This window comes from Oryctolagus cuniculus, chromosome 12, assembly GCF_051225735.1.
Source record: "Oryctolagus cuniculus isolate XC-2025 breed Fujian yellow rabbit chromosome 12, ASM5122573v1, whole genome shotgun sequence".
Lineage (NCBI taxonomy): Eukaryota > Metazoa > Chordata > Mammalia > Lagomorpha > Leporidae > Oryctolagus > Oryctolagus cuniculus.
In genome coordinates, this window is record NC_142878.1 from 39,969,021 (window position 1) to 39,984,375 (window position 15,355).

The following is a 15,355-nucleotide window of genomic DNA, read 5'->3' on the forward strand; positions in this document are numbered from 1 at the left end:
ATACAGCTTCCAGGGTTGAGAGACCAAGTTAAATTTGCACATTTGACTCTGTTCCTCTCCCGAGTTCTCAGTATGATGAATAAACCAAAGTGTTGTAAACTTCTGTACTGCTGTAGGAAACTATGGAATGGGGTTAAGACCTTATGTACCTGAAGCATGAAAAGGCTTGAATGGTAGATGGTACAAAATTAACAGTGTGGCTATAAAATTGTCAATGGAAGTTATCCTATTTTTTAAAAAATTTATTGATTTGAGTGATGAAGTTCCCATCTGCCAGTCCATGTCCCAAATGCTGCAACACCCAGGGGGCAAAAGCCAGGAGCCTGGAACTAACTTCAAGTCTCCCTGTGGCAGGAACTGAATCACTTGAGCCGTCACCACTGCCTCCCAGGGTCTGCGTTAGCAGGAAGCTACAGTCAGGAACCAGAGTAGGAACTGAACTCAGGTTCTCTGATATGGGACTCAGGCATCCCAAATCTGCACCTGAACTGCCACCTCTGTCAAATACCCACCTCTGCCCCAGATATTAATCCTAGAATGAAAAAAAAAAAAATGGGAGTGAGGGGAGAAAATTGTGTCCATTGAGGAGCTGATATGCTAAATGACCCTTGTTTTTAAGCCTTTTTTAAATTTTCAGACAAAAGCATGGTGAAACCCATTTTGTGCCGTTGCGGAGGTCAGCCTCTGTTTGAAGGGGATATTTGATGTGATCAGCCTTTTTAGTCTTCTGGACCCAATAATTCTTTTTTTTTTTTTTTTTTTTTTTTTTTTTTTGACAGGCAGAGTTAGACAGTGAAAGAGAGAGACAGAGAGAAAGGTCTTCCTTTTTCCATTGGTTCACCCCGCAATGGTCGCTGCAGCCAGCGCGATCGACTGGCACACCGCGCTGATCCGAAGCCAGGAGCCAGGTGCTTCTCCTGGTCTCCCATGCGGGTGCAGGGCCCAAGCACTTGGGCCATCCTCCACTGCCTTCCCGGGCCACAGCAGAGAGCTGGCCTGGAAGAGGAGCAACCGGAACAGAATCCAGTGCCCCGACTGGGACTAGAACCCAGGGTGCCAGCACCGCAGGCAGAGGATTAGCCTAGTGAGCCGCAGCGCTGGCCCCCAGTAATTCTTAGACCTTGGTAGAGGGGAGTGATGTGAAAAATTCTCCTCATTCAATAAAGGTAGTCAGTGCTTTGATTCCAGAAATTTGCCTTGTCTTGAATAATTCCATCACTAAGTGAAGACATACATCTAATAGAATGTCTGTGTTCTCAAAGTTGAGCAGTTTAATAATCCTGAGAAGTTTTGCCTGCCATAGTAATTGCCAGATTGTCTCCATAGTTAACCTGAATTGATCCCTGGAATTATGACAAGAGTTGGAAGGGTGAAATTATAGTACCTTGTAAGGCATGTTGATGGATTTTTAAAACTTACTTTCTCTTTATTTTTTTTTTTTTTGAAGATTTATTCTATTTATTTGAAAGACAGAGTTACAGAGAGCGGTAGAGACAGAAAGGGAGGTCTTCCATCTGCTGGTCCACTCCCCAGATGTCCGCAACGGCCACAGCTGTGCCAATCTGGAGCCAGGAGCCAGGAGCTTCTTCCGGGTCTCCCACGCAGGTGCAGGGGTCCAAACACTTGGGCCATCTTCTACTGCTATCCCAGGTCATAGCAGAGAGCTGGATCGGAAGAGGAGCAGCTGGGACTAGAACCAGCGCCCATATGGGATGCCGGCACTTCAGGCCAGGGCTTTAACCTGCTGTGCCACAGCGCCGGCCCCCAAACACTTGCTTTCTCTTGAAAGACTTTTTGAAGTACAGTTTATGACTGAGGTGTCCGTATGGTGGTTTTTTTTTCTTGTAATTTTTACCATACTATTAATTACTTGTTTAATACCTGACTTCTATTTTAGACAGGTAAACACCACAAAGTCTTTCTTTTCTGCTCTTTCTTTCTTTTATATAATATTTATTTATTTATTTGAAAGTCAGAGTTACACAGAGAGAGGAAAGGCAGAGAGAGAGAGAGAAAGAGGTCTTCCATCCAATGGTTCACTCCCCAGATGGCCGCAATGGCTGGAGCTGTGCCGATCTGAAGCCAAGAGCCGGGAGCTTCTTCCGAGTCTCCCATTCAGGGGCAGTGGCCCAAAAGGATTTGGGCCATCTTCTGCTTTCCCAGGCCATAGCAGAGAGCTGGATCGGAAGTGGGGAAGCCGGGTCTGGAACCGGCGCCCACATGGGATGCTGGCACTTCAGGCCAGGACGTTAACCCACTGCGCCACGGCGCCGGCCCCTTCTGCTTTCTTGGTAGCCTAACTCACTGCACTGTTTGACACAAGGGATTTACTTAGAAATCATCTATTGAACAAGTGAACTTGACTTCCCCTAAAATAATATGGGTCAATGAAAATTTGCAGCAACACTTAATAAAAACAAATGAACCTTTGCTCTTCATGGATGCAATAGCTTTGATTTGATTTTCAAAATATCCTTGAAATTAAAGGATGTGTAATAGTCTTAATTATCTTAGTTTGAGTTAGAAGTTAGCCTAGGGGCCGGCGCTGTGGCGCAGCTGGTTAAAGCCCTGGCCTGAAGCGCCGGCATCCCACATGGGCTCTGGTTCTAGTCCCAGCTGCTCCTCTTCCGATCCAGCTCTCTGCAATGGCCTGGGAAAGCAGTAGAAGATGGCCCAAGTCCTTGGGCCCCTGCACCTGCGTGGGAGACCCGGAAGAAGCTCCTGGCTCCTGGCTTTGGATCAGCGCAGTTCCTGCCGTTGCGGCCATCTGAGGAGTGGACCAGCGGATGGAAGACCTCTCTTTCTGTCTCTGCCTCTCTCTATAACTCTGCCTGTCAAATAAATAAAAATAAATCTTTAAAAAAAAAAAAAAGTTAGCCTAGCCTACTACATACTGTCTGTGTTTCAGAGTGGTCTTGTTCTTTGCTGGCTACCATGTAGATGGGTAACAGCTGCAGTGATTGTTTTAAACTTAATCTAGAAAGAATTCTTAAATAAGAGCCAATTTTGATGCTGATGAATTCAGAAAGCAAAAAGTCTAATACATGATAATGGTTCTTGGTCAGGAAACAAAGGTTTAAGGAGAAAGTTACATGCCAGTGAGGTCCTACTTTTGCATTTTCAGTGAAACCATCCCCCCATATACTGTATAAACTACAGCCATATGGAACTTTCCACACTGTTCCTGAGTTTCATGCTTTTGCAAAACTATTTCCTTGTATCTAAAGTGTCATTATGTATTCCTGTTCTCTCTTCTTGCCTCTCTTAATCATTCAAAACACATATAGTCATTAACCCTGACATTGATTATCTGTCAGAATTCTATTTAAGATCTCCTTATGAAGTCTTTTATGACTTCCCAGCTGAGCTATTTGCTCACGTGGAACTATGTACACATAATTTTGTTTGACTTTTTGTCTATTTTTACAGTTAACCCACTTAATATTTGGTTAGAGAATTGTGCATCCATTATCACAAATAATACTAGAATGTAACCATTATCTCCAAAGAAACCTATATCCATTAATAGTCACTCCGTTTTCTTCCCTACCCCAGCTCCCAGCAACAAAATAGATGTCTGTCATGTCTCTATGGATTTACCTAGATATTTCATATCATTGATCTTGTGTTTTAATTTTGTGTTTGTTTTAAAATTGTGTTTGTTTACAAGTATGCCTGCTCCCTGGACTGTTAACTTGTTAAGTATGAGACAATATATATGTATTTTAAAAGATTTATTTATTTGAAAGAGTTACAGAGAGAGGTACAAGGAAAAGAGAGAGAGAGAGGTCTTCCATCCAATGGTTCACTCCCCAGATGGCCGCAATGGCTGGAGCTGTGCCAATCCGAAGCCAGGAGCCAGGAGCTTCGTCCAGCCCAGGTGCAGGGGCCCAAGGACTTGGGCCATCTTCTGCTATCCTAGGCTATAGCAGAGAGCTGGATCAGAAGAAGAGTAGCCAGGAATAGAACCGGTGCCCATATGGGATGATGGCGCTTCAGGCCAGGGCTTTAACCCGCTGCGCCGTAACACTGGCCCCAATGAGACAATATTTTAACTGTCATCTGATTCCTAGTGCCTAATATAGGGTTTATTACATATAAAATTTATGTTGTTATTATTTATTTGAAAGGCAGAGTTAGAGAAGGAGAAACAAAGATCATCCATCCATTGCCTCACTCTCCTAGTGAACCCAGGGGCTGGGACTGGGCCAGGCTGAAGCCAGGAGCCTGGAATTCCATCCCAGTCTCCCAGCTGGGTGGCAGGGGCCCAAACACTTGAGTCATCTGCTGCCTTCCAGGCACATTAGCAGGAAGCTGGATCAGAAATGGAACCAACACCCATATAGGATGAAGGTGGTGGCTTAGCCTGCTTTGCCACAACACCAGCCCCAGAGCCAGTTACTTTTCATTTACTTATTAATGAATGCATGTTACAATCCATGCATGTTTTTTTGCAATAATAATTTTTGAAGATCTGCTGTATTCATGACTTCAGAAATTTTTGCAGCAAGATAAATCTTTGAACTTCACTTCCTATTAACTTTTTGAAGTACCGTCACATGAGTGATTTTTTTTAAATGAAGAAAAACATTCCTAATTATCAGATTTAATGGCATTGTTGTTCCCCTCCGCCAACAAAATATTTGACCCTTTTGATGTTGATAATCCTACATGTCTCCTTATCTCTGACTTAGTTGCACAGATCTGTCTTGGTAACATTTCTGGCTTAAGTGTTCGGACTGTTTTAATAGACTAGTTTTCTTTTCTCTGTTTGCTAAACGTACACTTATTTCCCTATACCTTCTCAAATATTTTGTCCAAATAAATAATTTTGGCTAATTTCTGTGACTTATTTGAAAACTCATACATTATCTTATTTTACAAATTATCAAGGAAGAAGAGGCTGGCTATTTTTTTTTCAGCTTTAATGAGGTAAAATTGGCAAATAAAAATTTATTTAAGATGTATGTGACATCTTGATATATGTAGACATTGTAGTAAACATCAAGCTATAGCATATTCATCACTTTATATATTTTTTGATGGAGTGAGGACAACTAAGGTCTACTTTATTAGCAGATTTCAAGTATATAATAAAGTATTGTTAATATAGTCACCATGATGTACCTTAGATTCCCAGAACTTATTCATCCTGTGTATCAGAAACTTTGTACCCTTTGGCCAAAATTTCGCCATCTTTCCCACTCCTCAGATTCTGTTAACTAGTATTCTACTCTGCTATTAAAAAGTTTGGCCTTTTGGACTCCACATATAAATGAGATCATACTGTATTTGTCTTTCTATGTCTGGCTTATTTCTCTTAGCATAATGCCCTCCGTGTTCATCTGTGTAATCATAGATGACAAGATTTCTATTTTTTTTTTTTAAGGCTGGATATCATTTCTGTGTGTGTCACGTTCTTTTTATCCATGTCTTTTTTTTTTTTTTTTTTTTTTTTTTGACAGGCAGAGTTAGACAGTGAAAGAGAGAGGCAGAGAGAAAGGTCTTCCTTCTGTTGGTTCACCCCCCAAAATGGCTGCCATGGCTGGCACGCTGCGCCGATCCGAAGCCAAGAATCAGGTGCTTCCTCCTGGTCTCCCATACAGGTGCAGGGCCCAAGGACTTGGGCCATCCTCCACTGCCCTCCCGGGCCATAGCAGAGAGCTGGACTGGAAGAGGAGCAACCAGGACAGAACCTGGCACCCCAACCGGGACTAGAACCTGGGGTGCTGGCACCGCAGGCAGAGGATTAGCCTACTGAGCCGCTTACTGGCCCTATCCATGTCTTTTGATGAACACAATTTTTCCGTATTTTGACTGTTGTGAATAGAACTGCAATGAATATGGGAGTGTAGGTATGTCTTTGACATACTGGTTTTCTTTTGATACATACCCAGAAATGGGATTGCTCTAAGTAATAATATTTTAACAATAATACTTCTTCCAGTCCATAGATCATTGACTTCCTTGGTTAAATTTATTCCTAGATATTTGTTTTTAATGCTGTTGCTAAATAGGACTGTTTTCTATATTTCTTTTTCAGGTAGTTCATGATTAGTGTATAGAAATGCAACTTATTTTGATTACCTGTAGCTCTGCTGACTTTGGTTATTAGTTCTGATAGGTTTTTGGTAGAGTTTTTAGGTTTTGTCTATTTTTTTTTGTATTAGATCATGTCATCTGCAAACAGTTTTAATCCTTCCCTTCTAGTATGGATGCCTGTTGTTTTTTTTAACCCTTTCTGCCTAATTTTTCTTCCTATGACTTAAGTACTATGATGAGTAGAAGTGGCAAGGGTCAGCATTGAGGAAAAGTGTCCAGCTTTTTACCATTCAGTACAATGATATCTAGCACTTACTGTATGAGTTGCTTTCTTCCTACACCTAATTTGTCAAGAGTTTTTATAAGGAAAGAATGTTGTATTATATCCAGTGTTTTGTCTCCATCTATTAAGATGATCATACAATTTTTATCCTTCATTCTGTTGATGCTGTTTATCACATTTAACCATCTTTGCATCCTGGGAGGAAATCTTACTTGATCATGGTCTTGCATGCAGTTGAATTTGGTTCCCTAGTATTTTGTTGAAGATTTTTGCATCTATATTCATCAGACATACTGATTTTTTTATTTTTTTTTATTTTTTATTATTATTATTTTTTTTTACAGGCAGAGTGGACAGTGAGAGAGAGAGACAGAGAGAAAGGTCTTCCTTTTGCCATTGGTTCACCCTCCAATGGCCGCTGCAGCTGGCGCGCTGTGGCCAGCGCATCGTGCTGATCTGATGGCAGGAGCCAGGTGCTTCTCCTGGTCTCCCATGGGGTGCAGGGCCCAAGCACTTGGGGCATCCTCCACTGCACACTCTGGCCACAGCAGAGAGCTGGCCTGGAAGAGGGGCAACCGGGACAGAATCCGGCGCCCCGACCGGGACTAGAACCCGTTGTGCCAGCGCCGCTAGGTGGAGGATTAGCCTGTTGAGCCATGGCGCCGGCCCCATACTGATATAATTTTTCTTATACTATCTTTGTCTAACTTTAATATCAGGGTAATTCTGGCCTCATAAAATGACTTGGAAGAGTTCTGTCCTCTTCAGTTATTTGGAAGAAGGATTGGTGTTAATTCTTATTTGTGTGGTAGAATTCACCAGTTAAGTCATCTGGTCCTGACTTTTGTTTTTTTAGTATTTATTTCATTTATTTGAAAGCCAGAGTTAGAGAGAGAGTGTGTGTGAGAGATAGAGAGATCTTCAATCAGCTGGTTCACTCCCTAAATGACTGCAACAGCCAGGGGTTGGCCAGGCCAAAGCCAGGAGCCAGGAAGTTCATTTGGGTCTGCCAAGTGTGTGCAGGGGCCAAAGAACTTGGGCCATCCTCTGCTGCTTTCCCAGGTGCATTAGCAGGGAACTGGATCAGAAGTGGAACAGCCTGAACTCAAATCAGCGTCCATATTGGATGCTAGCATGGCAGGCAGTAGCTTAACCCCTTACACCACAACACGGGCCCCCAGTCCTGACTTTTAAATGATATTTCTCAAAGGCTTTAAGAGACATTTGTAACTTTGAATTATTACTTCTATTTTAATTATCTGTTTTATAGTGAGCCCTCATTACTCTTCACATAATGGAAAAAGGTTATTTTTGAATATATACTTTCAGTTATACATTTCATAAGTTTTCTGTGTTTAGCTATTTCTATGAATAATATTAGACTTTTTAGTAAAAATATATGCATGAGAACAAAGAGTGTTGTATTTCTGTACCTGGCACACAGTGGCCATTAAATGAATGTTTTTTGAATGAACGAATGAAGTGTTAGTGCTATTAACTATCCCCCCCCTTATTTTTAGGAACTTACAGTCAAAACTGTATTAAGCTCAGCAAGAGATGAGCCCTCTGGTCCTGCACGGTAGGTCAGATCTTCCTAGATGTAACATAAGTATTGTGTTATTTGTAATTTAACATAGGAGTTGACTGAATTATTACAGCAGTCCAAATTGTTTCAAACATGTAAAAGCCATTCTGAATCACAAACTTAAATTACTTGAATGATTAAATGCTAACCTTACTTTTTTCGTGATTTTAAATACTAACCTTCCTTAATTAAAAAAATTAAAATCCTAGTCAGTGTTTTTCAGTAACTTCCCTCACTGTAACTTCAGTTTTAGTTTTATTTAAGTACATTTTGTATTCACTTCAGATTATGTTTGTTATTGTTTCCCATGTAATACCTGGGAATAGTAGATACCCAATGACTGTTTTGTTAATTTGAATTAAAATAAAAATTTTAATATAGAAAGTAATGTATCTAAGGAAGTATATTTTAGTATTAATAAATATTTGATCAGCATTTTAATAGAGTATAAGTAATGAGATCTTTATTTTTTTTCCCTTGTTATAATGTTTAGAGTAGAAAACTGACAATGTCTCTGTTTTACTAAATCTTTCCCCCCCAAAAATTTGAGATTTAAGTTAGCAAGTTTTCAGTGGTATGCTGTTCCTTCTCTTCCCCACAGTATCATTAGGTTATACTTGATGTTTTATGATGCTTATTTTATGTCATAATCCTCAACCTCTGACCTTCGTCTTTGCAAAGCTTCCTATTTTCCGATCATTCACAAAAAAGCTTGCATTATGGAAACTATGGAAAAACCCCAGACATGGAACATAAGCATTGTCTTAACTTGTTTTCCTATACCTTTTTAAAAGATTTATTTTCTTTATGTGGAAGGCAGAGTTAACACACACACACACACATACACACACACACACAATGAATCTTCCATCCTCTGGTTCACCCCCAAAATAGTCTGGATAGTCAGGGCAAATAGTCTCGATAGTCAGGGCTGGGTCAGGCTGAAACCAGGAGCCAGGAACTCCATCCATGTTTCCCATATGTATGGCAGGGATCCAAGTACTTGGGCCATCTTCTTCTGCCTTCCCAGGCACATTAGCAGGGAGCTGGTTAGGACCCAGAGCAGCCAAGACTCAAACTAGCACTCCATTGTGGGATGCTAGCATCACAGGTAGCGGCATAACCTGCTCTGTCTGATACAATGCTAGCCCATTTTTTATAGCTCTTAAATCTTTTTAAAAATTTTTGTTTTGGGACCAGCGTAGCAGATAAAGTCAACGCCTGCGACACCAGCATCCCATATGGGTGCCAGTTAGTGTCCCAGATGCTCTACTTCCGATCCAGCTCTCTGCTAACGGCCTGGGAGAGCAGAGGAAGATGGCTCAAATAGTTGGGGCCCTGCCACCCATGAGAGAGACCCGGATGAAGTTCCTGGCTCCTGTCTCCCTTGTTTATTTAGGTCTTTAATATTACCTAGGATTTATGGGCAACTGTAGAGAAAAAAAAAATAAGGCATTAGACTTCATTTAGAAGATCTTCTGGTAGTTTTAATAATAAAAAATTTAGAACATTAACATTTTGGACCAAAATAATGGATTTAATGACTTTCTGGTCTGGTTTGTTCAGGAAGAAAAATATTCCTACCTTGAATTGTTCTGAAATTTAGCATTCTATTGAATTTAAGTTAAGAATATCAGTATCAGGACTTGCTATGTATACCAAGATACCAGAAGTTGACTGTTTTTATACTTAGAACTATTATATACTTGATCAGAAGCTTGAATTTGAACACATTGATGGAATTTTTACTGCTTTTGATTATCTGTTAACTTGCTTCAAGCTAAGTTAGTGTCACTAGGGAAATGAAGCCTCACAAGACATTAGGGAAAAGAACAGAAATTCTGCAGATTCTGTTTCTATTGGAATTTTATAAATTATATAAATTTTTTGTTCTAACTTGTTTTAAAAAGAATTTATGGCTGTGTTAAACTTAAAAAGCACAAAGATGTTTCACTTATTCTGTCAGCTTCCTGTTTTTACTTAAGAAGCTCATTTTGCTTGTTGTCAGCCAGTAAAATTACAACTTTTTGCTTTTGAAAACAGGTCTCATTTTTGTTTGTGAAGCTTTATTGCAATGTTAGTTTATTAACTTGGATCTGTTAGAAAGATGCTGTGTATTTTTTTTTAATATTTATTTATTTATTTGAAAGACAGAGTTATAGAGCTAGGCAGAGAGAGAGAGAGAAGTCTGCCATCCGCTGGTTCACTCCTCAGATGGCCGCAACCGGCCGGAGCTGCCCCTATCCGAAGTCGGGAGCCAGGAGCTTCTTCCAGGTCTCCCATTCCCTTGGGCGCAGGGGCCCAAGGATTTAGGCCATCTGCTGCTGCTTTCCCAGAACATAACAGAGAGCTGGAATGGAAGTGGAGCTGCCGGGACTTGAACTGGTGTCCATATGGGATGTTGGCACTGCGGACCAGGGCTTTAACCTGCTGTGCCATAGCACCAGCCTCAGTGCTGTGTTTTATCCCAGCCTGTGGTCTTAATAGTAAAATAGAATGGAAAATTAGGCTTAGAGTTTTGGGTATGTGCTTTCTTCCCACTTTTTCCTCCTTAGTCACCAGCTAATATATAGAGTAATAAACTGATAAAATTCACTTAATACATTACATGTTCATCCTATGTCATTTGATTATGGATCTTTGTTTTGGTCGTGATTTAATTTTATCTACAGGCTCATCCACTTTTATTTGTGTACTTTTTTGCAGATGTGTAGCTCTTTGCAGTTTAGGTATTTGGATTTGTGAAGAACTAGTCCATGAGTCTCATCATCCACAAATTAAGGAAGCCCTGAATGTAATCTGTGTTTCCTTAAAGGTAAAGAAAATTGTTGAGAAATATATTAGAAATGAATGCATGATTTTTTTTCTCCAAATGTCAATTCTATCTGTGTCCTTACATTTTCATTACTTACTTTATTATTGCCTTGATTGTGACCCTTTCCTTAAGACTAGTCCCACTCTTTAATTCTGAGTATCTTTGTGATGACTCTGTTATCTTAAATTTTTATTTATTTGGCTTTGTTCCTAGGATGCTTATGGATTACTCCTAAAAAGAAAACCATAAGGATTTTTTGTATGCTTGCATTTTTAACTAATATTTTTGTAATGTTTTTACCTTTATCACTTTGTGTATTCTTCAGATGTTCAACTTTTGACTTTATCATTCAAGTTAAATATGTTCTTGTCTCTAGGAAAAGATTTGTTCAGAAATAATGATCTAATTATTTAGGGAATTTGAATAAATGGATATTTTATTTATAAAAATATGATACTTTATCTTAGGATTTGTAATATCCAGAGCACTAATATATTGTATGAAATATCTAATAAATATTTTTGAATAATATTTACTTAAAGTTAGTTCTGAATATATACTATGTTTTAGGCACTTTGCTAGGTGAAGTAAAGGATATCAGAATTTAAGAACTTTAAATACTTGCTTCAAGAGATTAAAAATATAATTGCTGAGAAAGATATAAGAAAAATAAAATATATAAAGCTGAGAATAATAAATGAGTGGAACATATAAACTGTTGATCGAGTTCATGAAAGCATAGTTGACTTTGACTTAGTTATTAGAGAATACTTGGCAAAGAGGAAACATTTCATCATGTCTTAGAAAGGAGGTGAAATTTGGATATGGGAAGATAGCATTAAAAGTTTGACAGTATGCCTTTGGGGACCCATCTGAGAGTGATATTCTAGGGAATTTGAGGTGAGGGTCAGAGCATTGCTTTAGAAGACTGACTTGACTTGCAAGTGTTATGAATAGTGGAGTAGAATAGGGAAAAACTGATAAGATTAATAGTACAAAAGGCTGTTGGAGAAATCCAGGTAAGAAAAAATACAATAAAACTTTAATGAGGACAGTCAGACATTAGAAATAAAAAAGTCACTCTACATGGATGTGTTTTGGGAAAGTGTTATGATATTTTTTAGATTCAAAAACTTGTACATTGATTTTCCTAATATTTTAATAAATACTCATAAATGTAGGATGACATAAAGAAACACGTATGAAATTTAAATTTTTTTCAGTAGCCAATACATTAATGAATAAACAGCAAAGAAGATTTTTCTAATGTTTTATTGTTGTTTTCATTGCAGTTTACTAATAAAACAGTAGCCCATGTGGCTTGTAACATGCTTCATATGTTGGTTCATTATGTACCTAGACTTCAGATTTATCAGCCTGATTCTCCCTTGAAAATTATTCAAGTAAGCAATTTCTCATTATTATTACTTTATGAAAGATTCTTCAATAATTTTATATTTCAAATCTGATAGCTTAATGGCCTACACATTATGCTTTTGTGATGTCAGCATTCATGACGGTTCCCTTGTTATTATACATTACAAGATTGTATTCTCAGTTTGGGACAAAATGATAAACAGTTTATTGTTGAAGTAAAAATAAAATGTTACATGCAAGTTTTAGGCTGTTGTATACATAAATGTTTGTTCTTTATGAATGTTTTTTTCTGCTCCATTCCCTGTCTTTGGTAAGGAACACCTTCTGTTCCTCCAATTACCAAAATGAGGACATTATTCCTTTCTCTTCAGCCAAACATTTATGATTTTTTTCATTCTAATTCAGTGTCTCCTTAGCTCCCTATAATACCTGACAGATGTTAGCTCTTCATTATTCCTTTCTTGAGATATTGCAAGGTGCTTCTAATTGTTCTTCTCATCTAGATGGTCTTCCTCTTCAAGTCATTATTCGCATGATTCTTAACCATATCATGTACCCAAAAGAAAAAATAATCTAATTTTCTGTTGACTTCATAGTACAGCCCAGACTCTTGAGCTGTAAATTCCAGGCCTGCAGATGAGGCCTCAGCTCATCTTCGTAGAATCACATACAGATTGCGGTACAGTGGCCTGTTGTCCAGGCAGCTGAGCCAGTTTACAGTCACCTAAACACACCCCTTCCTCTCCTCATCCTACCTGAAAGGCTCTACCTGTCTCTAACGCCCTCATCTTTCACTGATTGCTTTAAGTGCTATCTCCTCAAAAAATAAAAATCCCTTTTCTCTACCCAACCAGAATTTGTCGTTGTATCCTTATGACATTTTAAGGAAAAATGAGAACTAATGTCTGTTAAGTACTTACCGTATAGCAGTCCCTATAACAGTCCTCTTACCATAAAATATCTCACTTAATTCTTAAGTTTTTTGAGGTAGGTTATTCCCTTCCCCACCCCACTAAGAGAGTCAAAAGTCTGGTGTTTTCCCACTCAATCATGTTTATAACCTCTAATATAGCACCAGTGAATAAAACCTTTTTCTCTACAAAATGTAATTAGTAGAATTTTCTACTTAATGCACTGAAGCAATAATTTATAAAAAGATAATAGCATACAGTAAAAGTACAATAAATTTATACCTCTACATTTTTAGCATGCACATAAAAATTGAATGAGACCAAGTGATTATTGTGTATAATATTGTAAGCTCCTTTAACTTAAAAGCATTCTTTTTATTTTTACTTTGTTTGTTTATTGAAAAGGCAGAGTGACAACAGAAGAGAAACAGAGAAAGGTCTTTCATCTGCTGGTTCACTCCCTAAATGACCACAACAGCCACGGTAGGGCTAGGCTGAAGTGGGTTAAGCCATAACTTATTTGCAATGCCAACATCCCATATGAACTCCAGCTCCCCACTAACTTGCCTGGTAAAGCAGTGGAGACGACTCAAGTGCTTGGACCTCTGCCACCCACATGGGAGATCCAGATGGGATTCCTGGCTCCTAGATTCAGTTCGGCCCAACCCAGGCAGTTATAGCCGTTTGGGGAATGAACCAGTGGTTGGAAGATAGCGTGTATGCATGCTCTCTCGCTCTCTCTCTTTCTCTTTCTCTAACTGCCTTTCAAGTAAATTTTTAAATATATATGCATATATATGTGTGAGTATATATATATATATATTCTTCTTATAGAGTTGCTGTGAAGATCAAATAAGAAAATAAATATAGGGGCCGGTGCCGTGGCTCATTTGGTTAATTCTCTGCCTGCGGCACTGGCATCCCATATGGGCACCGGGTTCTAGTCCCGGTTACACCTCTTCCAGTCCAGCTCTCTGCTGTGGCCCGGGAAGGCAGTGGAGGATGGCCCAAGTGATTGGGCTTCTGTACCCGCATGGGAGATCAGGAGGAAGCACCTGGCTCCTGGCTTCGGATCGGCGCAGCGTGCCGGCCGTGGCAGCCATTTGGGGGGGTGAACCAACGGTAGGAAGACCTTTCTCTCTGTCTTTCTCTCTCTCTCTCTCTCTCACTGTCTGTCAAATAAATTTTAAAAAGAAAATATAAACCACTGAGTACTTTTTGGCATATGAAAAATGGGGTATAAATGTTGATTAAAGTTGACTGCAGCTAATGTCAATATTATGTTATGTGAGGCATGATAACTGTATGTAAATGTGGATGTGCACATGTGTTTCGTTTTAAAACTGGAAATTTTGGCCGGTGCCGTGGCTCACTAGGCTAATCCTCCGCCTAGCGGCGCCGGCACACCAGGTTCTAGTCCCGGTCGGGGCGCCGGATTCTGTCCCGGTTGCCCCTCTTCCAGGCCAGCCCTCTGCTGTGGCCAGGGAGTGCAGTGGAGGATGGCCCAGGTGCTTGGGCCCTGCACCCCATGGGAGACCAGGAAAAGCACCTGGATCCTGGCTCCTGCCATCGGATCAGCGCGGTGCGCCGGCCTCGGCGGCCATTGGAGGGTGAACCAACGGCAAAGGAAGACCTTTCTCTCTGTCTCTCTCTCTCACTGTCCACTCTGCCTGTCAAAAAAAAAAAAAAAAAAACTCGAAAAAAAAAAAAACTGGAAATTTTAAAACTTCTGAAAATTTTACCCTTTTAATGGATTGTTCTTTGTCAGAATTGAGGTTATTCTTTAAGCAAATTTTCCCCTTTTTTTCTTTATAAATATCTATATGTGTAGATATACATATATGTGTAATTAATAAGTGTTCAGAGTTTTTGCTAGTTTTCTCATACAGTGTTACTGGTCACTGGCTATAAACATAAATAATTTTTATTCTCCATTTATAGTTGAATGTAGAAATGAATCCCAGAATAGTGGAACATTTCACTAATGATTATCTACTTGCAAGGTTAGATATGGAAGCCCAATTTTGTTACCAATATTAAGGAAGTACATCTACTACACTAGATTCTATGAGCCATTAAAGCTTTTTTTCCCTTTTAAAAAATGTATTTTTAAAATTTTATTTTTGGCTGGCATCTAATAATTATACCTATTTTGTGGTATAATATATGAGGGATCTCCAAAACTTAGCAATATCTTTTAATTCCATTTTTCCGTCAGTACCTTCATATCTATACATTGTATAATCTTCATCATTTAATTGTCAAATCAGGTTAATTGGCATGTTCATTCCCTTAAACATTTACAGTTTTTGCGTGGCAAGAACATTCATATTCCTCGCTTT

At 39.2% G+C, this 15,355-nt stretch overlaps 1 protein-coding gene across 11 annotated transcripts in view; it reads left to right on the plus strand.

Moving 5' to 3' along the window:
* RALGAPA1 (Ral GTPase activating protein catalytic subunit alpha 1) overlaps positions 1–15,355 on the plus strand; it is a 265,484-nt gene that overhangs the window by 137,698 nt on the left and 112,431 nt on the right. For all 11 annotated transcript variants that reach the window (XM_051822764.3, XM_051822761.3, XM_089309745.1 and 8 more), the window contains 3 exons: positions 7,846–7,904; positions 10,617–10,725; positions 12,018–12,128. In XM_051822764.3, the coding sequence (XP_051678724.3) occupies positions 7,846–7,904; positions 10,617–10,725; positions 12,018–12,128 (279 nt within the window). The remainder of the gene's footprint in view (positions 1–7,845; positions 7,905–10,616; positions 10,726–12,017; positions 12,129–15,355) is intronic.